A 24,600-nucleotide genomic window follows, 5' to 3' on the forward strand; every position below is an offset into this window, starting at 1 on the left:
CCTTCGTCTGCTCTGTTATTTGTACCCTTGTGACTTGCAATGGTAAAAATTTGGGACTCTACTTGGAATGCTATTCCCGGGGCATTTTTTTTCAATCCCAGAAGTCGGGATTGAAAAATGCTCAGTACCGGGACTGGCTTTCCCAATAAAAAAAGTGCCCCGGCCGTCCCGCACATTTACCTGCTGGCGGAGCTGGGCGTGGAGCATTGTGGAGGTGTGTCTGACAAGTGGGAGGGCCGGGGAGCAAGGCTGTGGGCAGGTCGGCGGATCACCTCTGACCGATCAAGGTCACCTCCGACCGTCACGCTGCGCAAATCTGCAGACCGGGCATTGGGAACTGCCAGGCAGCATTTGAGTGAGTGTTCAGACGCTGCACGGCATTAGACTGCACATGAGCAGTCTAATCCCAAAATCCTATAATTGGAAACTCCAGACCCGGGATTGAAATCCTGGTGTTTTTGGGGCCAAGTCCCAGGATCCCGCCGATCCCGAAACCCGGGATTGGCCACTCTAGACTCTACTGTGTATTGTGTATTTTCACATCTGCATATAAAATCTCAGAGGTTTAAATTTAGACACCGAATACATTGGATAATGCCAAGGCTACAATACAATATGACAATAATGAGGCCATTCATTGTGCCTATCTGAGCAATTCAATTGTTGCTCTGATTGGGCGCCCATTACTGCTCAAGCACCTAAATCATTGTGTTGCTGCTTGTAACCTCAGGAGGCTGCAAGCAGAAATATTGGGGCTTGTGGTGATTGTGTCTGAACGGCGATCAAATGTTGAGCATGTGCACTTGAACTTTCCAGTGTCCTGGACCCACCTATGTTGTACATACACACTGAATGGTATTGTTCAAAATATCACCCAGTGTGTATGTACCTTAAGTGTGTGTGTGTGTGTGTGTGTGTGTGTGTGTGTGAGTGAGAGAGAGAGAATTGTATAATGTGTTTCTATGTATTATTGTGTGTGCAATAGTTCAAATATTGTCATATTTTGCCAACTGAATGACCACTTTTCTGTGCCTGATGGGGGTGTGCACCACATTTGTACTGTGGGCCATCCAAAGTCATGTGTGTAGAAAATGTAGTTTAGTTTGTGTTGGCCCTAGTATCCGGATGATAGTTCTACACCATGTGGTCAACGGATGCCAGATGACTCGCTAACGGTTAGGATACGTTGCTGTCATCCTGACTGCTCAACTGCCCAACAATCATGATCCCGACTAATGGGTTATTCTCCCGTTTTGCAATATTTATTTTCTTCCCTTATCTCCCATGGTTACTGCGTTATGTACTTTTGGAGGTTATTTACCCAGGTTCTTCCATTCTACTGACCTATAAGAATTTGGACCATATGAAATAAAATCCTGGGACTTTGGAAAGGCTTGTAACCCGACTGGGTGATCGTCTCAATTTTTGTAACCATTTGTGCGTTGATTGTATGTGTGCACTATTAATTCACACTGTTTAAGCTAACTATTTAGCTGCACTTGGGATTTAAGATTTTGACTTTTACTAAGCTAACCCTCTGTCAGTGGTTCTCAACTTCGGTCCTCAAGTACCGCCAACAGTGCATGTTTTACATGTATCCACACAGAATCACAAATGAAATAGTTAGCGCTACCTGTGGATCTTTTAAAATGTATTTGTGTGTAATGAGTGCACCTGATGGGTGACCTAGAAATTGTGAACATTACATGTTAAGCGACGCCATAATACCTATTACATATTATACCACACTTTGTAGTGATTTAGTAGAAGGTAGCAACAACAACTATCAATGAATTGTTGTATTATTGTCTTTGTGACTTAAAACCAGGGGTACTTGTTTAGTTTCACGGCGGCCGATATATCGGATGCGATCCGATGCGATTTTTTTTTTTACCTGTTCATAACCCCACTCTCCACTACGCATGGAGTTGATTTTATATAGTGTGGCGAGCGCAGTAATCTGCGGCCGCTCGCCACGCTTCGGGCTCGCCACTCTATATAAAATCAACTCCATGCATAGTGGATAGTGGGGTTATGAACAGGTAAAAAATCGCATCCGATATATCGGCCGCCATGAAACTAAACAAGTACCAAACCAGGCCTTAGGGTGGATTTTGTCTTTGAAAGTAATTGCCTGGATCAGAGGAGGATTTTCCACAAGCAACCTAGGTGCCTAGGGCCCAGCAGATCCCAAGGGGCCATATACAGATATCCTGGCTGTCTAAAATGTTCCCAGAGGAGCATTGAGTGACTACTGTGTGAGGTCATGACCTGACCACACTCCTAAAGTCCCTTTGATGTTCTTTGATAGGATAAAAATGTTACATTTGCATTAAGGGCTTGTTGACTGTAACATTTTGCCAAACTGATGTAAAAATTACATATAGGCATTAGGATTGGCACAATTACCAGAGATCTTGCACAGTGTTCTCCCCAGAAAATGTTTCCAGTTGGGTGTCATCAAGAAGTAGCCAGTGGGGCGCTGCACTGTCAGAGTGGTGTGGTTAACCCATAGGCACTCCTTGCAGTTAAAAAAAAAAAAAAAAAAGTCTTTTAGTCCACACCACCAAACACTAAACATAAGGAAAGTGCGAGCCGAAAATCTACACTGTAATTACATGCTGTAATGCCCATTACATGTTGTGCCACGCCATAATACCTATTCCATTTTATACCACACTCTGTAATGCCCATTGTGTTTTACCACAAGTGCCGCTTACATACATGCTTGTTGCTATTGGTTGCAGGCACCATGCCGGAGAGAGGGAGCCCTATCTAGGCGAGATGGGAAATACTATGTCTGAGAGAGGGAGCCCCGGCGTGATGAGAGAGAGCTAGGCAGTGCCATGGACATCATCAGAGCTCGTGGTATGACAGTCAAACAGGAGCCGCCACTGCCACTCCTGATTAGCTGCAGGACTGCAAGCTCCGATTGGCTCGTGACTGAGCCAGCACATGTTTTGTAATAGCCGCCGCCTGAGTTGTCCACCACTCTGCCTGTCCAGGGGAACGCCGGGCGGCAGGGTTCACCTTGCTGGGCAGAGCGCTGGAAAAAACGGCGCTGGGGAGAACACTAACAAGAACCGGCCCTAACCAACCTAGGCAACATTTTGACCGGTGCCCCTTGGCACAACCACTAGTTCCACCTCTGGCCTAGGATCGATCAGCCAAAGCATAGATCACAGCAGCCAGCAACATTCTTCACCCATAGCCATCCTCATTTTGGTTCCCTGTACCAACAAGAGGATTGGCACCACCCAACTCTCCATATTTTAAATATGGACATTGTGCAGGAGTCATGGCTTCTCTCGGCATCTACTATATCTTTATGATTTTATTTCTGTTCTATAATAAGGGTAATCTCTCACAAAGATATTGCTTGCTCTCTGGTGTCACTATTACTGTGTGAGGTATAGACTGGGACTTCTGTGCTGCCCTAGTCATCACGGGATTGTCCTTAAACTGACCCAGTGGGTGCAGATTATTAGATAGACAGTCTAGATCAGGCATGTCCAACGTTGGCCCTCCAGATGTTGTAAAACTACACATCCCAGCATGCTTTGCCACAGTTTTGCAATTAGAGAATGCTAAAACTTGCAAAGCATGCTGGGATGTGTAGTTTCAAAACATCTGGAGGGCCAATTTTGGACATGCCTGGTCTAGATCAGGCATGTCCAACGTTGGCCCTCCAGATGTTGTGAAACTACACATCCCAGCATACTTTGCCACATTTTTGCTATTGGAGAATGCTAAAACTATTGCAAAGCATGCTGGGATGTGTAGTTTCACAACAGCTGGAGGGCCACAGTATAATATGGACATGGCTGCCCTACATTTACATTCACCTGCCCTTGACAGTCCTCATGCTGACTCCTCCAAGTAACAATTAGTCTGCCTCTTCCCTGAAGCAAATCTATTTACTCAGCTCTGTAATCACCCATGTAACAAGCAGGTGACTAATTGTGTACATCATAGTCCAGTTCCCTCAGCTACGTTTCTGTCCATGTTTCTCTGGTCTCCAGGTAACTTAGATCCTAGTGCTGGCTCTATGTTTCACACACGGCTACTGGTGAAACAAATACGTACAGAGTTGTGGGAATTGCTACTACTGTACATCTCGGATTCCGAATAAAACCTGAGAGCCCACTGGAATTATGAACCGGACCTACCCTAAGGTGAGAGGATAAATGACATCGGGTCAATGTACTTTATACTGGCCAAGCTGCCTGTACATAAAGGTATGCAGATGTGAGCTATATAATGCAAGTACTTACTCAGAGCCCTGATACACACAGCAGATTCATGTACAGATATAGCAGTGGGGGACACTGGTCGCTGGATGTGGTGCAACAAGATGTCCCAGAATGCCTAGTTCTGAGGTTCATAGTGATCTACGGACGAGTCAATTGTGATGTGATATCAACGTTAACTTAGTATTGTTTAGTAGATGGTTTAGTGTTACGCGGCTACCATTGTTTTTGAACTGTGATAATAAATACGTACAAACCCAGGGAATACATAACAACACACAAGTTGTTCAGCGTCTTTCATACCTGTGTTGTAATTACAATGGTATTTCCATAACCATGCCCATGGTGTTTGTCTAGCAATTTCATTGGCAATTTCACCTTGATTGGATTCATCTCTGTACACAGGTCTGTCTATTTTCTGCAGCTGTGGGACAACACTTAGGCCGGTTTCACACACTCCGGCTCCTGCCAGACGGTGAAATCCCGCACGGCCAGGGAGCCGTGCCGCACACATTAGTTGTGAATGGACACTATTGTGTCCATTCACATGTGACGGCCACGGCCCGGCCGCACGGCTGCAGCCGGATCCCGCCACTGGAAGGGACGGCTGCCGGGCTGTGGCCATCCCCTCCATGATAAACTACTGTGTGCGGCACGGCTCCCTGGCCGTGCTGGATTTCACCGTCTGGCAGGAGCCGGAGTGTGTGAAACCGGCCATATACCCCTTTCACATTGCTATGTCTGGTCAGAACCGGGATCTCGAATCTGAGTTTGATGCTTTTACATTAACCCTGTTTTAACTCTTCTTATAACCCCGGTTGAATTGCATGGTTAGGTTATAAGCTTTTGTCCTTTTACCTCTCACCTTGACCTGGGTCGACACGTCAGCAACCCAGGAATAACCCAGGTTTTGCGGTGTGAAAGGGGTATAAAGGTGCATACATACGGTGAGATTTTAGCTATGTACTATGTTGACTATGCGATCTCCCTTGAACTCTCTGGAGCCCAGAACCATACTTGACTATAATTAATTGAGATTTTGACTATTGTTAATTTGACTATACTAGAACCCTAGACTGTACACAATAGAGGCAAAATGTGATTGCCTACACAGTCTATATTATCTTGTGAGGCTGATCCCACAGGGCCATGCCACGGTATTGCAAGCTGTATACACAAAGTGTGATTTGTGCTAACTTTTTTTTCGATTTTAACGATATAGTCAAAAATCGGAAGCACAAATCGCACCGTGGAGGTCATTCTGATTGACCCGCAAAGCTGCTTTGTTGGTCATCTAAACGCCGCACGCCACCCCTCGCACACCGATTTTCCAAACACATGCGATTGTATGTATCAAATGATTTTGCAAGTTCTTGCATATCTAAGTTCGCCTCTGCGGACCTTAGATCTGCAGCACCCATGTACGGGAAGCGGACGGGCAGCTGACATCCACTGAGATCAGCTGCCCACCACCCGCACCACGATAGCATATGAACGCCCAGCGTTTTCATGGGGACACCCATGAAATGCTGAGCATTCCCATGGGCGCTACCCCTCGCCACCGTCCCACGCGCCCCACCCACACTGCTAGGTGTGAATGGGTCAGTGTATAAGCAATTCACCGCACCTGCACAAACGTTTATGCACATGCGCAGTTTCTAAACATCGCGTTCGCGCAGGGGAGCGCAGCAATCAGAATAAGGGCCTGTGTGTATGCACCTTGAATGTAGATATGTTTTCTCGTTTATGTCAAAGTGTTTAAAAGCATTTTATAATGGGCAGCTAGCACCCCAAACTCCCCATGCGGTCTCCCACTCACCCCTTCAGCCACTTGCTACAAGAGGAAAAATGAGGGGGGTGCAATGATGACATTTGCGTCATTAGGCAGGGTGAGGCGTGGGAACGTCCTTTTTTGAAAGGGTGGGGTGAAGTTATAGAGTGGTGGTGGTGATGGGCTCAGTAGAAGGGGCTGGATGGGAGATTTGTGTCTCCACCCATTTCAATCGCAGTAATTACTATGCTTTTGCTGTAGAGGTATATTTTTCTAATGGCCGGTCGGTTGGTCATCGTGGTGCAACGTACCTTTCATCTTTACTGCGAAATTCCCCGAGAAGGCCATGTTCCTGATCGAAAATCGATTTTATTGTGGGAGGATGCCTTCATGGAAATGGGGGATGTGCCCAGAAGAAAGGGCCTTCGAGGACCGTCACAACACCTGAAAAAATGTCAAACGAGTTCCATTGTCTTTGTGGCAATTTCCTGAGTGCTAATAATAAAGAGTTTTGAATCGTGTACGAATGCACGTGATTATATCTTGAACCGGCCTGCTTTACTACGGTTCGGGCAGGATGAGGGGGATAAGCCTGTTCTTCCGGTGTTGCAGGGAGATCTGCGAAAAAACATGAGCCCTTGGCAACGTCTGGGAGAGTAGAAAAGTATGCAGTGGGCCTTGCAGCTGAGGGGACTGATGAGAGGAGGAGGGGTCCTCAGATATGGCCTCTGGTGATTTGTCTTTTATGGAGTGTAGTGGTTTAGGGCTGCATTTATCAAACAATATTTGCAGCTAAATCCCCCCCAAAAAACCTTTTTGGGGGTTAGCCACAAATATTAAGTATCACCATAATGTACCAAAGGGGGACCGCAGCAGGAATCTCTGATCCCTGCTGTGATCCCCCCTGCATTGCCGCCGGCCACCTCCCCCATAGGTTTTTATGGGGATGCGAACATCGGGCAGCCTGGCTTCGCATCCGGGGGCGATAGATAGCCAATGTATCCTATGGGCTACTGTGGGGACTGCTGCCGGGGCAGTGGAGTCTGCGGGGTCGGCAGGAGGTCAGTGCTAACCACGCATGAGCAGACCCCCCCCCTTTGACTGAGCTCATCGCAGGGATGGGCTCCTTTCGGAGTCCTGTCCCTGCTCCTGGCAGGTGATACATTCAGGTGATAGGATTGCATTTTACAATACCAGCTACTGGGTCTCCCATTCACAGGCACCAACAATGACGGGTCTGGCACTCACCTGTGCTGGCAGTAGAGGGTCTCCTCATTGGCGCTGGTAGCACTGGTACTACCGCTTGCACGGCCGCTTAAGGGGGCATGTGGGCATTGGGATGGCATCACAGCCACTGCCTGTGTGGCAATATAAAAAAAAAACAACATAGCACTTGCATCCCCTGCATACTCCGCTATGGTTGTCTGTAGTGCCATCTACCCAGTCTTTAGGATGCTGCAGAGTGGAAGAAAAGACCCTGGCCACATACCAGAGAATATCACTGGGAAGATGGCGTCGGCCAGGAGGCAGATCCTGATCACTGATCATATTTAGAATGATTTCACCATCTGATATTTCTGCTCTGTTACAATGAGTTTCCAAGATAATAACACAAAACCTTCTAGATCATATTTATCTAATATTTATGGAATGCAATATTATATCAATAAGACTAGTGCGATTTAATGGACGGTACTTATGTATTATCTGGGCTCCCATGTTAAATGCACCCCATTTTTTCATACCCCTACTATCCAACTACGCATGGAGTTGATCTTATATAGTGTGGCGAGCGCAGCGAGCCACCGTGCCCGAAGCGCGGCGAGCGCAGCGAGCCCCGCGAGGGGACGCGGTCTCATAAGAAAAACGGGAGCCCAGATATTACATAAGTACCTAATGGACAAGTAAATGTCAGATCACTTGAATGTCTTCATTTTGTGTTTCAAGAACAAAGGATTATTATTCACTATTCACGACTCCACTGACAGCACCAGTGCCACCAAGTTACATTACCATTTGTTTTATAGAGGAGAAGTCTGGATTCTGCCTCATTTGGTTCTACAGTGACCTTGATCTCGAAGGAGGAGAAGAGTAAGTACAAATTTTTGAGCCATTCATTTTGTGGTCTTCATCCACTTGGATGCACTATTAATGATTAACATGTTGTGTCTCTACCAGATTTGTGTTGCGGTTGCACTAGAAGATGTGTGTGCATTACTGCAGTGCTACTAGTCATCTTGATGATTATTGCAGCCGCAATTACGTGTGCGGTTATTTTTGGCATCCCTGCAAGCACACCAGGTAACAAGACATGTATATAATGTCAGCACATCCTCTGTCTGCAAGGGTGCCGGGCTCTGTCACTTAGCCCCAATGGCGATCATTAATGAGATACAGCGGTGCCTTGGGTTTGGATGGTCTTTGCAGTGCGATATTATGCGCACACCTGCCTTTCAGTCATGACGGATGGTTCTCCAACCTAAATATAGGGATGGCCACTGAGCATCGATAGTTACCAACCATTAATGGACAATGACATTGCCATAGATGATGAAGATCCAATGGTCATTCAGTACATTCAGCAAATAGTCGCATGTTTTTTTCTTTGCGCCGGATCTTAGATCCAAGTTCCGACCTCACCTCTGACTGGCTCAGTGCGTAATGGAGCATGGATAATAGAAGCTGTTTACTCACTAAATTGAAATGTATTTATTTATTTCCAGTTTTGTGTATATATATATATATATATATACATACACAAGTGTGGGGCGGACTGGCACTCAATTCCTAAGTGCATGTAGATTGCTGCGGTGCCTTCCGATACATAGCATAGCAAACAGGAACACAATGGCGGCACTCGTAGGCTTAGTGAAAAAATTCTTTATCAAAGCATTTGGTTGTGCAAAAGTAAATCCGACGTTTCGGGGATCAACCCCGTTTTCAAGGTGCACCTTGAAAACGGGGTTGATCCCCGAAACGTCGGATTTACTTTTGCACAACCAAATGCTTTGATAAAGAATTTTTTCACTAAGCCTACGAGTGCCGCCATTGTGTTCCTGTTTGCTATATATACATACATATATACAGCATATTCCGTTGCGCTTTAGAATTGGAAACAACAGTGATAAAACTGGGAAGTAACAAACCGACACAGAGGTAGGAGGGCCCTGCTCGCACGCTTACAACCTAGCAGCAATCAGTGCTTGATAGGAAATAAATTATAATATTAACCACTAACAGAGCAGGCTGATAGCATCTGGTTAGCTGTCCCTCATTAAAACCCCACTGCTGGACAAGGGGAGTGGCCAGTAGCTCACAGAGCGCTGGCCATGCCCCCATAATGATGTCATTGGGAGGGGTGGCTCAGAGGAGTGTAATTCATGTGCCTCCATGCCCCCTTTCAGCTAGACCACGCCCCTTTACACATCTCAGGAGCACATAACTCCATTTGTAGCCAAATGCCCATAACTGGGTCATAACAGAGCATTGACACAGGCATGTGTGACAGTGCCCCTGTACGGTGTGGTGCAAGATGGCGTACCTTAATCTGGAGCTGGTGACTGCGGCGGCTTCTGGATTCTTCGCGGCTCCTGCTGGAGAACCTGTGGCAGGGAGCGGCACAACCCAAGGGACCCACAGAAGACAACGCTAAACATTTAGCAGCAACTGAAATTTATTTAAAGAATACGTAGTGCAATCCTGCTGCTCTTTCCTCACATAACTGCGTAAACATCACACTTACAATAACGACTGTATGAAAGGATGAATGAATGAATATCTCTGCAACGCTAACTAGTAACCAATGACCACCTCAGTCCGTTTCAAGGGTCAGACTGTACTGGTCATGAGCATTCCTACCTACGGTACCGTAACACTAAACACTGGTGCAATAAATGACAGTTCTACATAAATGACAGTCAGCAAAAATATAATAAAGACAAGGGTAAAGAGATTTACTTCAAAGACTGGTATTTCAAAACAAGATGACTTTACCGGTGTAACAAAGAATGTCCACAAGATGGCGCCGGGCACCTTATATATGCATACTACACCCTGAATGTCCCTGAGTCGGAGTACAAGGTCCCACGAAGGCAAATCCTCACTCTGAATTAGGCCCTAACAGTGTGCACACTTATCTATATAGACCCACAACAGGGTAACTCACAAAACGATCCTCGTGAAAGAGGGGCAGGCAGATTCCCGTTTCCTGGGGTAACCTCCTGTACTCAGGTAACAACAGGCTTTGGAAGCACTTTGCAAAATAGGGAGCTTTCACCAAGGGAGTCTCTCAAGGGGCCTCCTTCTCTCCAGGTGCTGGGTTAGGGGTGTCCCTGGGACTGGGCCTCAGCTGGGTTCTACGCAGGTTGGCACATGGGTGGGTCAGCCAAGGGGGACTGGGTACCTGTGATTACTGCTGCTGATGCTGGCTCCAGCCAGTAACGATTGCTTCCTCTCAGCAGCTGTCCCTTCTCCTCCTGCAGCTGTCTCTAGCATCCAGGGTCTGTGGGGTCACTGCTCTGCTTTGATGCTCTCTCTCTTGGTCTCTCCTGGCTGCTGCACTTCACGCTGCCCAGCTCTGGCTACTGGACACACACTACATAGCGTCTCCTCTCTGGCAGCACGTGAGTCTCTTCCCTCTCATGCTGCTGCAGACTTCTCTCTCGGCTCTTGTCAGTTTCAGCACAGCTGACCTCTGACCTCCTCCTCACGCTCCCTCAGCCAGCTAATCAGGGGGGTGTCAGGTTCTCTGCACGTGGATGTGAGCTGGGTCTGTTAACCCCTCACATCCCTGCAGTGTCTATGAAGCTGCAGTCTTTCCTAACAGCAGCATTGGCTGCCATTAAACCTTTTTGAGGGCACAGGGGCACTCAGAGTGGATTGCCACATACCTCCCTGCTGGAAATTTGCCTGTCCGCAGGCAACCGTACCAGGACCAATAAGTTTCGGGCAAAGTCCTGTCAATGTCCATGACAAAGTATTTAAACGCTAAATGAAAACAGGTGCGAACAATTATACATTACATAACCATTACAAGTATCACTACCTTCCTATCTAATGTGGGCTCCCCAGGTCAACCATCCCTCTGCCACAGGACCTCCATCCCTCTGCGTTCCAGCTTCTTCAAGGCTGTCAATGGATGGCGCCCACTCTCACGATGTACGCATCTTTAGGCATGTCTCGCCTCTCGATCTTGCCTCTTCGACCTCTGTATCACCTGCTGGATTCTGAGGGCGAATTCCTCTCCTGAAATGGTCGTATATTCACCACTTGTTACCGGCTTCCCACCAATGAAACAGATCTTGGCCTTGTCTTCTCTCTCTGGTGCTTCTACTTTGGCCTTGGATTCAGGCAGTGGCACAACTGGTTCTGCTGCTGACGGCTCCACTGTCTGTGTCACGGCCATGTGAACCACAATCTCTGGGCTTCTCTGCTGGTCTACCATTCCGACATTTCTCGGCCTTAGATTCGCCACCCGGTAATCGGCATCGTCCATCCTGGGCACATACTCCCGCGTCGGCTCCGGAAGTTGAGGCCTGGTCGCTTTTTGCCAGTTCTGATGGACTGCCTCACTCCGCACGACCGGTTTCTTGCTTGACCTCGTGATGTCAGGTTCTGGTGGGTGGGGCATCTGTCCTGGTCGAGGAGGGTTGGTGTTGACCCTTTCGTTCTCCTGCTTGACCACTCTCGGTTCAACTCTGCTTCCGCTATATTGGTGGTAGGGTGGAGGCTCTTTACGGTGCGGGTAGTGCCACTGATGTTCTGGGGCATGTCTGTTGCGTAGCACCGGTGTTCCATTCGGCCCCGTCACTTTTGCGGCCTTGGTGCCTTTCTTCCCGCTTGTTAATTCGAATTCGACGGCTTCACCATCGCTCAGGCTCCGAAAGCAATTCTGGGGGTCTTCATTCTGTATTGCGGTGTAATGGACATAGACGCTCCGCCCAGTATCCGCACGTCTAATGTATCCATATCCGCGTGGCACATCAAACCACAGGACACGACCTGTGATCCTTCTTGGGCCGGTTCGCGGCCTATCAGTCATCTGCGTTACACCGGATGCTCTTGACGTGTTCTGGAACACTGCCGGTGGACCTCTTCTCCCGTGCCATCTCACAGTCTGTGGGCATACATCGGCTCGGTCACTGTGTAGTCGTTCCGACCTCCATTGGCGATTCTGTTTCCATCTATGCCTTCTGCCACCTTCACGTTGCTGTCTTTCCTTTTCATCCTCCGCCCATTCCTGACGCATCTCACGGATCATCCTGGTCATTTCGGTCATCGCTTCGATGATGGCCCCAATCGAGTTCTGATTGGCTTGGGCTGGTGGAGTGGCGGTTCTTCGCATCTCCAGTGGTTCTATGTACTGCGATCGCCACATCTTGCCGTTCACAGGGGTCTTGTGCAATCCTGTTCGTGACGCCAAGTGTGACAGTGCCCCTGTACGGTGTGGTGCAAGATGGCGTACCTTAATCTGGAGCTGGTGACTGCGGCGGCTTCTGGATTCTTCGCGGCTCCTGCTGGAGAACCTGTGGCAGGGAGCGGCACAACCCAAGGGACCCACAGAAGACAACGCTAAACATTTAGCAGCAACTGAAATTTATTTAAAGAATACGTAGTGCAATCCTGCTGCTCTTTCCTCACATAACTGCGTAAACATCACACTTACAATAACGACTGTATGAAAGGATGAATGAATGAATGAATATCTCTGCAACGCTAACTAGTAACCAATGACCACCTCAGTCCGTTTCAAGGGTCAGACTGTACTGGTCATGAGCATTCCTACTTACGGTACCGTAACACTAAACACTGGTGCAATAAATGACAGTTCTACATAAATGACAGTCAGCAAAAATATAATAAAGACAAGGGTAAAGACGTTTACTTCAAAGACTGGTATTTCAAAACAAGATGACTTTACAGGTGTAACAAAGAATGTCCACAAGATGGCGCCGGGCACCTTATATATGCATACTACACCCTGAATGTCCCTGAGTCGGAGTACAAGGTCCCACGAAGGCAAATCCTCACTCTGAATTAGGCCCTAACAGTGTGCACACTTATCTATATAGACCCACAACAGGGTAACTCACAAAACGATCCTCGTGAAAGAGGGGCAGGCAGATTCCCGTTTCCTGGGGTAACCTCCTGTACTCAGGTAACAACAGGCTTTGGAAGCACTTTGCAAAATAGGGAGCTTTCACCAAGGGAGTCTCTCAAGGGGCCTCCTTCTCTCCAGGTGCTGGGTTAGGGGTTTCCCTGGGACTGGGCCTCAGCTGGGTTCTACGCAGGTTGGCACATGGGTGGGTCAGCCAAGGGGGACTGGGTACCTGTGATTACTGCTGCTGATGCTGGCTCCAGCCAGTAACGATTGCTTCCTCTCAGCAGCTGTCCCTTCTCCTCCTGCAGCTGTCTCTAGCATCCAGGGTCTGTGGGGTCACTGCTCTGCTTTGATGCTCTCTCTCTTGGTCTCTCCTGGCTGCTGCACTTCACGCTGCCCAGCTCTGGCTACTGGACACACACTACATAGCGTCTCCTCTCTGGCAGCACGTGAGTCTCTTCCCTCTCATGCTGCTGCAGACTTCTCTCTCGGCTCTTGTCAGTTTCAGCACAGCTGACCTCTGACCTCCTCCTCACGCTCCCTCAGCCAGCTAATCAGGGGGGTGTCAGGTTCTCTGCACGTGGATGTGAGCTGGGTCTGTTAACCCCTCACATCCCTGCAGTGTCTATGAAGCTGCAGTCTTTCCTAACAGCAGCATTGGCTGCCATTAAACCTTTTTGAGGGCACAGGGGCACTCAGAGTGGATTGCCACACATGTAGACCGTACGTACCTGCGGACTATGCAGAGTTATGCGTGCGGAGAGAGCTGTCTGATGTGACACGTCTCTCTTGCAACGAGGATAGGGCTCTTGCAAGTACGCAAGGTTAATGATGTGTCTATCTGTGAGATGCCGCTATGTGTGTTTTATACTAATACAATTGAGGTTCAGTTGCCAATTGAGGCTGTACATTTTTTTTCTAATCCCTGGGCAGATGAGATACTAGACTATAGTTGCCAGCTCAGTGAAGCAGGGCAGCGGGGCCATTTCCGGGATGAAAACAGGGGTGGTGCCACATATGAGCTGTCCTGTTGGGGGCATGTCTAGAGTACTCACATCATTTTTGTCCCATAACTCTCCATCTTACCATTTTTCAAGGCTTAGTACTGTATATCTCACCCCAAATGGGCTCAATCGCTTTCCCATGAAATGCTCATTATGAGCAGGATTGCAGTGGCAGCTTGGAACATTGAGATCACAGAACATGCAAGTCTGACGATAATAGCTAGCTTGCTCACTTGCGTGATCATTGGTCCTACGGCCCATGTTCTAGATTCCACTCCAGTTGTGCTGACCCTGCACATGTATGTTGAATGGTACTGGGATTACTAACACAGGTATTTCTGTCTTTGCCCTCAGAGAGCCGCTACTGTGTCACATCAGGTAACTACACAGGATTTCTGTGCAATGACAGAACCACATGTCTGCTGCCATCGCAGGTCTGTAACTCTGCTAGTGACTGCGGCGATGGGGAGGATGAAAGTACCTCGCTGTGCAGTAAGTATAAGGCTCCTGTGCTATGTGCACATTAAGTGACCCAATAACATTGTTTGGTAATTGTTTCCTAGCACGGCGCCCATCGCATCGCATACCAGAAGGCATACGATGGTATGCGATGCTATGCATGTTAGCCGATGTTATACAATTTTAAATTGTATACCATCGAATTGTATGCCATTGTATGGCATATACAATGGTATACGATTTTAAATTGTATAAGCACCCTTAGAGAGAGAGAGAGCGCACAGCGTGCCTGTGAGGGGTGGCGGTAAGCGTCCTCCAACCTTTTTATACCCCCACTATCCACATCTGCATGGAGTCGATTTCATATAGTGTGGCGAGCGCAGTGAGCCACCGAGCCCGAAGCGTGGCGAGCGGACGCAGAATACATGTGAAGTAATGCACGTCCGCTCGCCGCGCTTAGGGCTCGGTGGCTTACTGCACTCGCCACACTATATAGAATCAACTCCACGCCGACGTGGATAGTGGGGGTATGAAAAGGTCGGAGGATGCGTATCGCCGCCCCTCGCGGGCTCGCTGCGCTCGCCACGCTTCGGGTTGGCGTTGATAGTGGCGGTGGTGTGGGGGTGCATTTAAAATTGTAAGCACCGATTAAGGTGCTTATACAATTAAAAATTGTGTATACAATTTAAAATCGCATCGCATTGCATTGTATGCCATATACAATGGTATACAATTTTAAATTGAATACAATGCCACACGACTGAATATCGTGGCCGCCGTGCTAGGAAACAAGTACCCATAGTTTTAGTGTTGACCAGGTGCTATGAACAGGGCCGCCGAGAGGAGGGACCCGTCGGGGGCCCTGGTCCGCCCCCCCTCCCCTTCCCCCTCCATCCCTCCTGGGCAGCAGCAGGACACACCTATAGCATGTGCTGTGCTGACAGCAGGCACAGCATGGGTGTCTCACTGACAGCATGAGAGCTCATGCTAAGCTGGCCGTCAGCAGAGCACATGCTGTAGATGTGCTGCTGCTGCTGCTGCTGCTGAGGGGGGACACGACAATAACACTCCCCCCTCAACTTTAGAGTGTTTTATCACCACCTAAACATTTTGGGGACATGGCCTAATCAAGGGAGGTGGTCACGCCTCCTGTGATTAGGCCACGCCCCCCCAAATTTTACCAGGGCCCGGTTCTTGGCGGCCCTGGCTATGAAGCACTACCTGCTGTTATGTGCTGTATGTAATATATGGAGCCGCTGAATGGCTGCCTGGGTACTGCACAGCTCGGTAAATATGTTCCCGATGTTCGTGTCCCTTATTAGAGTGCGTCTTGTGCATATCTGTACTGCCAAAGTTGCCTGTTCCTTGTACTGATAACCCTTTGTATTACAGTATGTGCATTGTTATTTTTAATGTCTGTAAAGCGCCTGGAGTCCTGTTGAAGAAAGTGCCCTATATAAATAAAACTTACTTAGTATGATGCAGTTCCATTTTATGGTGCTACATACATACATCCCAATAACTTCCAGAGACTACAGAATCTCAGATGATTCTCCAGATGGTTTCCTGCCAGAATGTCGTGATGAACATAAGATCGACAATAAATATGTCAACATTCACAAATATCAACATTGTTAAAATGACGACACCAGAATGTTGAGTTTACATTATTTTTAGGCTTAGGCAGATTCTACTTCTTATTTAGCACCTTCTAGAAGATAATAGATAGAATCTGGTTGCTATGGGCAACATCCCATCTTCAATAGAATGCCCTTCTTAGTAAATTGACCCCATAATGTCCATGTTGATATTCTGTCAAAATTCAAAACCTGACGACATTCTACCTGTCAAAATTCTTACTACACCCTTCTCTTCACCTCTCCCTTAGGGCCAGATGCACTAAGCTTCAAAAGTGATAAAATAAAGAGTGATAAACAGCCAGCCAATCAGCTCCTGCCTGCTATGTCACAGGCTGTGTTTGAAAAATGACATGTAGGAGCTGATTAGCTGGTGCTTTATAACTCTCCATTTTATCACTTTTCAAGCTTAGTACATCTGGCCCTTAGAGGGCAGAGCCAGCATGGGGACACTTATGCTTTTTCGATGACAGCCTCATTTTTTTAATTACATATACTGCATATCCACCACTGATGAAATACAACTTACCTTATACACGTGGTGCCAGGGATCATCACTGTGTTGGCAAGTGGCGCACCCTTATTTGGGCTGGAGGACAAATGCCAGGCAGTCAGTGGGTAGTTACAATAAGTTGTGTGTCCTGTGACGGTTTCTTCTAACGACCTGTGCATTGTGCCGTCTCCCCAGGTGATCTCCCTGATAACTTACCTGGATATTTGATATTCCGCTGTGGAAACCCACAAAACTGGATCTACAGCAACTATAAGTGCAATGGAATCAATAACTGTGGAGACTGCACTGATGAGTCTGAAAGCTGTAAGTATGTGAGGACACAAGCAGAACTGAGGAAAGGGGCAGATTCCCTCAGTGTTGGTTATACCGTACTACTCAACGAGTTAAACGCTAAAGGTGCGTACACACGGGGCAATATGATCGCTGGCAATATATTGCTCAGCAATCATATTGCTCAGTGTCCCGTTTTCATCTGCGACCAGAGATGGTCCCAGATGAAAATGTCACACTGCCGGGAGAAGAGGCAGTGGAGACAATGGTCGGAGGAGCATGCTCCCCTGACCAGCGACCATTCAGGGGCTGAAAACGGGAGCGCGCACCTGGCGATCTATCGCTGGTGCACACTCCAATCAATGCCAATATGGTCACTCAGCGACCATATTTCCAGCAATATTTGCTATAACCAGGGCTATTTTTGTGCAGGCTCCAGCAGGAACTGAGGCCCTTATTCTAGTTCACTCTTTCAGACAAAATATTTCTTAGATGGACAAAACCATGTGCACTGCAGGTGAGGCAGGTGTAAAACCCCACCCAAATCTAATTATCTCTGCACAAGTAACACCTGCCTCACCTGCAGTGCACATGGTTTTGTCCATCTAAGAAATATTTTGTTTGAAAGAGTGAACTCGAATAAGGGCCTCAGTTCCTGCTGGAGCCTACACAAAAATAGCCCTGGCTATAATCACCCCCCCCCCCCCCCCCCCCCCCGTGTGTACGCACCTTAAACGATATTGTTTTCAATATCATTCAGTGACATCACGGTGACCTCAGCCGATTATGCAGTGTCACTGATGATATCATCAGATTTGACTGCATGCTTATAAAATAGGGCTTATTATCATTAACAATCCACAGGAGTACACATAATTATCAATATAGGGGGTACTCAGTCTGTGCTAATGTTTCCAGATGGGACATATGGGCGCCCATCTATTCAATGCTGCCATTAATGCCTGCATTGAAGGGTGTCAGATCCGGCTTTTTTAAAGTTGGATCTGTTTTGTCAGAAATTGCTGCAGATTGTCGAATTCACAGACATTTTCCGTCAATTTACGGACTTTCCGACACTCGGAGCATTCAGATGAAAGCGTCCGGGATTCTGACTGCCGGGACATACCAACAGTTGGAATCCCAAATTGAATAACCCCCATAGTGCGTACACACTGAACAATATCATGCCTCCCAACATGACCTTCTCCAAGGACACAATGCTGTTTCTGGACTTTCCTCGGAATGTATGATTACCATCGCCGAACAATGCAATTGATAAAGGTGCCCATACACGTCACAATTATTGTATACAATATCGCATCTTGGTTTTGCGATGAGATGCGATATTGAATACAATATTGTATACAATAATTGTGACGTGTATGGGCACCTTTAGAAAGGTGTTTTTCAACACAGGTAATGGCATTTATTAATTTAGTAGGAAGTCCAGTAACAGAGCAATGTGTCCCTCCTGGAGAGGGTCATGTTGGGAGTTATGCGATATGCACAATATCAATATTTAAAGCAAATTGTACAGTGTGCACCCATCATTCCAGCATAATGCAAAAGGCGAGATGGTAATTATCTGGATGAGATGCAATGCTAGGTCAGTGGACTGATCCATTCACTACCCGAAAGCCTAAGACTGGGGAAGCCAACTCCAGTCCTCAAGAGCTACCAACAGTTAATTTTTTCCAGGTCTCCTCACAGAATCACAAGTAAAGTAATTAGCTCCACCTGTGGTTCTTTTAAACTGTGTCAGTCAGTAATGAGTGCACCTGTGCAGCAGCTGGGATGCCTGGAAAATGTGAACTGTTGGTAGCTCTCGAGGACTGGAGTTGGCTACCCCTGGCCTAAGATATATGCCTCACAATTATGCCCCACTAGGAGCCCCTAGCTGGAGTTTGTATGGTACCGTTAAATAAACCTCAATAGTGATTTATCTCTTCTCTCTGTGTCAGTGGCATCCTGTGATTACTGTGACACCTCTTCCTGGTGGACCTGCAGCCCCGTCCTCTACCAGTACTGCTACTGCATCCCCATCACTCTGTGCCAGAACGGAGACCAAAATTGTGTCAACTGGTCCGACGAGTACACGTGCAAGAAGTGACAAGGGCAGGGTTCCAAAAATACATGTATATATAAAAATATTGTATATAGTTTCTAATTTTGAAAGCCCTGCAGAGGCTGCGAGTTATTTGAGATGTTGCAGGACTCCCCCAGAGAATGGAGGCGTTGCCTGGCCATCGGGAGGGTGGGCCAGTGACATCAATAGCGGCCTTCTTCTCCCCACAGCCCACGCAGCACTGAGTGAGTCTAGGACTTACTATGCGCTGCGAGCAGGGGGAAATCATTAGATGATAAGTGATGTTCCCCGTATGCAAGGTTGCAAACGCACTCGCTGACGTGCACAGGGTGTAGGAATAAGGTGCGGTGGCGTATCCTGTTCAATGGGCTCCGAACACTCACAGTCCAACTGAAGGTATTTCCAGCTTACACTTCCCTGGTACTCTTCTGGGGGAACAGTCAGCTGGTCCTGTGCAAACACCCCACGTAAACTCTATAGTTTGGGGTGTATAACATGAAATAGTTCAGGAATATTTCCATATATTTTGGATGTATACACTAGTAACGGCAGATTATTCACATCTGTCTATGTCCTGCAGCCTCCGAGTACTGCTGTGCATTGTAAATAAATAAAAAATAATGCGTCTGAGTTTCAGGCTTTTTAGATCAAATACATTTGTATATTTCCATATGATTGTATAGTATAATATACACTATCAGGAAATGAAGAAATATCAGAATATTACAAAAATAATGAGATTTATGTCTTACCTAGTAAATCTCTTTCTTTGAGGACATCAGGGGCCACAGCGTTACAGTGGGTAGTAAGGAGTGGGAGAGCAGCAGCACCCTAGAGGTTAAACTTGAACTGTCTCCCAGGCAGCCGGGCTCCTCCCCTCCTCTACCCCGCCTCCAGGCCAGGAAGCTTCGTTTTTTTTAACAAGCCAAGGCCTCCTGCCTTGGCTTGTTAAAAAACAAGATAGAAGGAAGAGAAGCACTGCACAGAAAAACATTCTGAACACGTTAGTACCCTCAACCGAGGTACAATATAACATAATCAGGGGTGGATCCAGGATAAAATGACAGGGGGGGCACCATGATAAAAGAGGGTTTAGGTGGTGGTGGTGGGGGGGGGGCGGTGTCAGTGGTGCCAGTGTACATGCTAAGAGAGCGGCAGAGAGAGGGTGGGAATGGGATTCAAAATTGGCCCTGTCATTTAAAGTACGAGCGCCGAAGGTGCGCTCCGGAAAAGGGTGTGTGGCCACTCAACAGGGGGCGTGTCCTTGAGTGTAGTGTACAACACCATATACAACTTCTACACATTATGCAACAAATTACTAGATCCCATTATACTTGCCCCTTACACATGATGCCAAATGGAATGAGCCAAAATTCACATAATGCCACATGGATTGTGTCAAAATTCACATAATGCCACATGGATTGTGTCAAAATTCACATAATGCCACACAGAATGAGCCAAAATTTACATAATAACACACAGATTGAGCCAAAATTCACATAATGACAAATGTATTGAGCCAAAATTCACATAATGCCACATGGATTGTGTCAAAATTCACATAATGCCACATAGATTGAGCCAAATTCATAAAATGCCATACAGATTGAGCCAAAGTTCACATAATGCCACATGGATTGAGCCAAAATTTACATAATGCCACACGGATTGAGCCAAAATTCACATAATGCCAAATGGATTGAGCCAAAATTCACATAATGCCACACGGATTGAGCCAGAATTCACTTAATGCCACACAGATTAAGCCAAACTTCACAATACGCTTCATAAACAGGGACATTGTAAACCAAAGGCGACCATTAAACATTTACACCATAATGTCCATTACAAGTTAAGTTACACGCCATTATGTCCATTTGTATTATGCCAAACACCATAATGCCTATTAAAATTATGCTTCAAAAGTGCTGCTTATCTACATGCTCATTGCCAGGGGTTCCATGCTCATTGCCAGAGGTTCCATGTTTGTTGCCATGTGGGATTACATGCTCATTGCCAAGGAAGAATACATGCTCACGGTAAACGGGGACAGCTGCCACCAGGCAGAAGTGATAGCCACTGACAGTGGCAGAGCCTGGCTGTATTCAGAGCACTGCAGGTCCCGGCTATTTGAAATATTTCCCCTTTCACACCAGAAAATGCATTCCCAGGTTTGCCCCTTTTACACCAGCCTAGTCCCTGCATTTTCTGGTGTGAGGGGGAGAGAAAACCACCCCTCCCCCTCTTTAACCAGTTATCTCATTTAACCGGCTATATCTTCGGAACCAACTGACCCATTTACATGAGACAAGTATCATATTGAAGAACTTTTGAGTGGGCTTTGAATGATTTTGGTCCAGTGAAACTGAAAGGTTTGGTTGCAGAGTAATCTGCCCTCAAAAAACATGAACAGCCATGAAATTACATTTCAAAAATATAAATTTGGCTTACACGCAATATCTCTGGAACCGATCGACCAATATGGACCAGCCTGGTATCATATTGAAGGCCCAGCGATTTGGAATTGAATGAGATCAACTACAAGCTTCTGGGATGCCAGGGAGGGAACTGGTAGCCATCGGAACCGGGTGGGGGTCGGAATTGACGGGTCCCATATAATCTTATGGGGAAAAAAATGTTACAGCTTTGCCAGGCGATATCCCAGTGGGCTAGAAACACGGGGCTGGGCTCGTTGGAAAGCACGTGCCCGGGTGCCCCCCCTCAATCCGCCACTGAACATAATCGTAACTTAACCATAACAGAAGTAAAGCAGGCGCGGCAGGGAGGGATCCCTGTGGCCCCTGATGTCCTCGAAGAAAGAGATTAACCAGGTAAGACATAAATCTAATTTTCTCCTACAGGAGACATCAGGGGCCACAGCGTTACAGTGGGACATCCTAAAGCAGCCACCTATGAGTGGGGACGCGCCTGTGCCGCAGCCAACACACTCTGGCTGAAGGTCGAGTCCTGGGAGGCGGATCCTGCCCCACGCCGCCCAGAGCCAGAACGCCAAGACACTGCACACCAGAACTGACACCCGGCGAAAGAACATGGACCATGGTGGGTGACAGAGCGACAGAGTACAGCAGAGTACAGCAGGTCGGCGTCGGCGCCGGCACCAGAAGCGGAGGTGAGCACCAGGGTAGAGGGCATAGCGCCAGGGCACTGCAGGTCGGAGACAGCACAGGGTAGCTGCTATGGTGGTCATGACAATACCTCTCCGATCGCTCCTTCTCCGTCTCCACTCCGAGCTCCTCCTCTCCTACTACCCCACAGCCAGTAGGTGTTCCCCAAGGGTCAGTCCTTGGCCCTCTCCTCTTCTCCCTCTACACCACCTCTCTGGGCACCCTCATCAGCTCCTATGGTTTCCATTACCACCTTTATGCTGATGATACCCTAATCTATCTCTCCTCCCCCGACCTATCCCCATCACTCCTGTCCAAGGTCTCCGAATGCCTCACGGCCATCTCAGCCTGGATGACCCAACGCTTCCTAAACATGGCTAAAACTGAACTTCTAATCTCCCATCCCCCCTTCTCCCACTATCTCCATCAGCATTGGTGAAACCGAGATCACCTCCACCGACGAAACACGCTGCCTCGGTGTCATCATTGACTCCTCCCTCTCTCACAGTCTTGCCGCTTTCACCTACGCAACATCTTGCGCATCAGACCATTCCTCTCCACTGACGCAACCAAAATTCTCATTCACTCTCGTCATGTCCCGCCTTGACTACTGCAACATCCTTCTCTCTGGGCTACCTCTCACCCGCCTCGCACCTCTCCAATCCATTCTTAATGCCGCTGCTAGGCTCACCTTCCTCTCCCGCCGCTCTACCTCAGCCTCCCCCCTCTGTCTATCTCTTGGCTCCCCATTCCTTTCCGAGTTCTGTTTAAACTCCTCACCACCACCTACAAGGCTCTCTCCTCCTCCACCACTCCTTACCTCTCTTCACTGATCTCTATCCACACTCCCTCCCGTCCTCTTCGCACCGTCGCTGCCCGCTGACTGACATCTCACCTAATCACCTCCTCCCACTCCCGTGTCCAAGATTTCTCTCGCGCTGCCCCCCTGCACTGGAACAACCTCCCGCCACCCATCAGGCTTTCTGATTCCCTAACCTCCTTCAAGCGCTCCCTCAAAACCCACTTTTTTTCGACTAGCCTATCCCTCCTCCTAACCTCTTTATTACACAGATCGTCGCAGTGCCCACCCTATTACATATTGACACAGTGCCCACCTTATTACACAGTGTCGCAGTGCCCACCTTATTACACAGAGTGTCACAGTGCCTGCCTTATTACAGAGTGACACTGTGCCAGCCTTATTACACAGAGAATATTGAACCCTCCCGGCCCCCGCCCCCCCCCCCCCCCCCCCCGATTGCGGCTTCCCCCCCCTCCGCGCCGTTTAAATTACCTTTCCTGCCAATCTCCCTAGAGGGGGTGGGGCTAAAGTGTTATCATTGTGTCATTTAGCCCCGCCCCCTCTGTGGAGATCGGCAAATTGAGGCACTTTCCTTCCTGGGGCGGGGCTTAATGGTGTCACGTTTAAACTCCGCCCCCGAACTCCTGCTGAAAGTCGGCTTCTCCCGGAGAGGAGCTCTCTAAAGTCGGCAACCCTGACACAGTGTAATTACACAGACACCTATACACTAACACATATACAGATGCCTACACAGTGTAATTACACAGACACAATGGGGGAAATTTACTAAAAAAAAAAATTGTGGAAAAAAATCGTATTTTCTTACGAAAATAAATTTTTTTTGGTGTGTACGTATTTTTGGCATTTACTATGCCAAAAAAAAAGTATTTTCGGATTCTTAATGATGCTACATTCGTATTTGTATTTCCAAATACGAATGTCTACACCATCATTAGAATATGACAGGAATCACCATTCAACAGAATGGTGGTTCCTGATTTACTAAGCAGCCGTATTGATAATACAGCCACGAAAATACGGCAGGAAAATACACCTTGCTTTCCCTGTCGTATTTGCTTTAAGCCTGCACGGATCAGTCAGATCCGTGCAGGCATTAGTGTAAAAAAAATACAAAAATAAATACTGTTTTTAAAAAACAGAGTGGGGTCCCCCCCACAGCTGTAACCAGCACAAGGCTGAGAGCCGGGGCTGGCAATTAAAAATCAGAGAACCCGACAAATAGGGGTTCCCCGATTTTTAACAACCAGCCCCAGGCTCTAGGTCCGGGGCTGGTTCCCAAAATACGGGTGACAAAATGACTAGGGGTCCCCCGTATTTTAAGAACCAGCCCCAGGCTCAACCAGCCAGCAGGGTAATGCCACAGCGGGGGAAGACTTTTTATACAAGTCCCCCCGGCCAAAGCATTAACCCTCTGACCGGTCAGCCTGGCCAGGGGCCCTGGGGGAGTGGGGACCCCCCCCAATAAAGGGGTCCCCCCCTCCAGGACTTACCTGACCAGGCTGAAGCCTGGTGCTGTCCTCGATGCCCCTGGGCGGTGGGCATCGAGCTGATTTGAGTGT

The 24,600-nt window shown here is 47.8% G+C and overlaps 1 protein-coding gene across 1 annotated transcript; it reads left to right on the plus strand.

Moving 5' to 3' along the window:
* Nucleotides 1-7,977: 7,977 nt before the first annotated feature.
* LDLRAD1 (low density lipoprotein receptor class A domain containing 1) lies at nucleotides 7,978-19,551 on the plus strand. Its single transcript, XM_083157338.1, has 5 exons — nucleotides 7,978-8,112; nucleotides 8,200-8,322; nucleotides 14,479-14,616; nucleotides 16,909-17,037; nucleotides 18,966-19,551. The coding sequence occupies exons 2-5, from the start codon at nucleotides 8,262-8,264 to the stop codon at nucleotides 19,112-19,114; spliced, it is 477 nt and encodes a 158-aa protein (XP_083013464.1). The 5' UTR covers nucleotides 7,978-8,112; nucleotides 8,200-8,261; the 3' UTR covers nucleotides 19,115-19,551.
* Nucleotides 19,552-24,600: the final 5,049 nt, after the last annotated feature.

The sequence above is a fragment of the Crinia signifera genome, chromosome 8 (genome assembly GCF_055691185.1).
Source record: "Crinia signifera chromosome 8, ASM5569118v1, whole genome shotgun sequence".
NCBI classification, from domain to species: Eukaryota; Metazoa; Chordata; class Amphibia; order Anura; family Myobatrachidae; genus Crinia; species Crinia signifera.

Bases quoted from the DNA above. Each gene is read 5' to 3' on its own strand.
- LDLRAD1 (XM_083157338.1), top strand. From the start codon at position 8,262: ATGATTATTGCAGCCGCAATTACGTGTGCGGTTATTTTTGGCATCCCT. The intron at 8,323-14,478 runs GTAACAAGACAT...CTTTGCCCTCAG, and splicing joins CATCCCTGCAAGCACACCAG to AGAGCCGCTACTGTGTCACA. The intron at 17,038-18,965 runs GTAAGTATGTGA...TCTCTGTGTCAG, and splicing joins CACTGATGAGTCTGAAAGCT to TGGCATCCTGTGATTACTGT.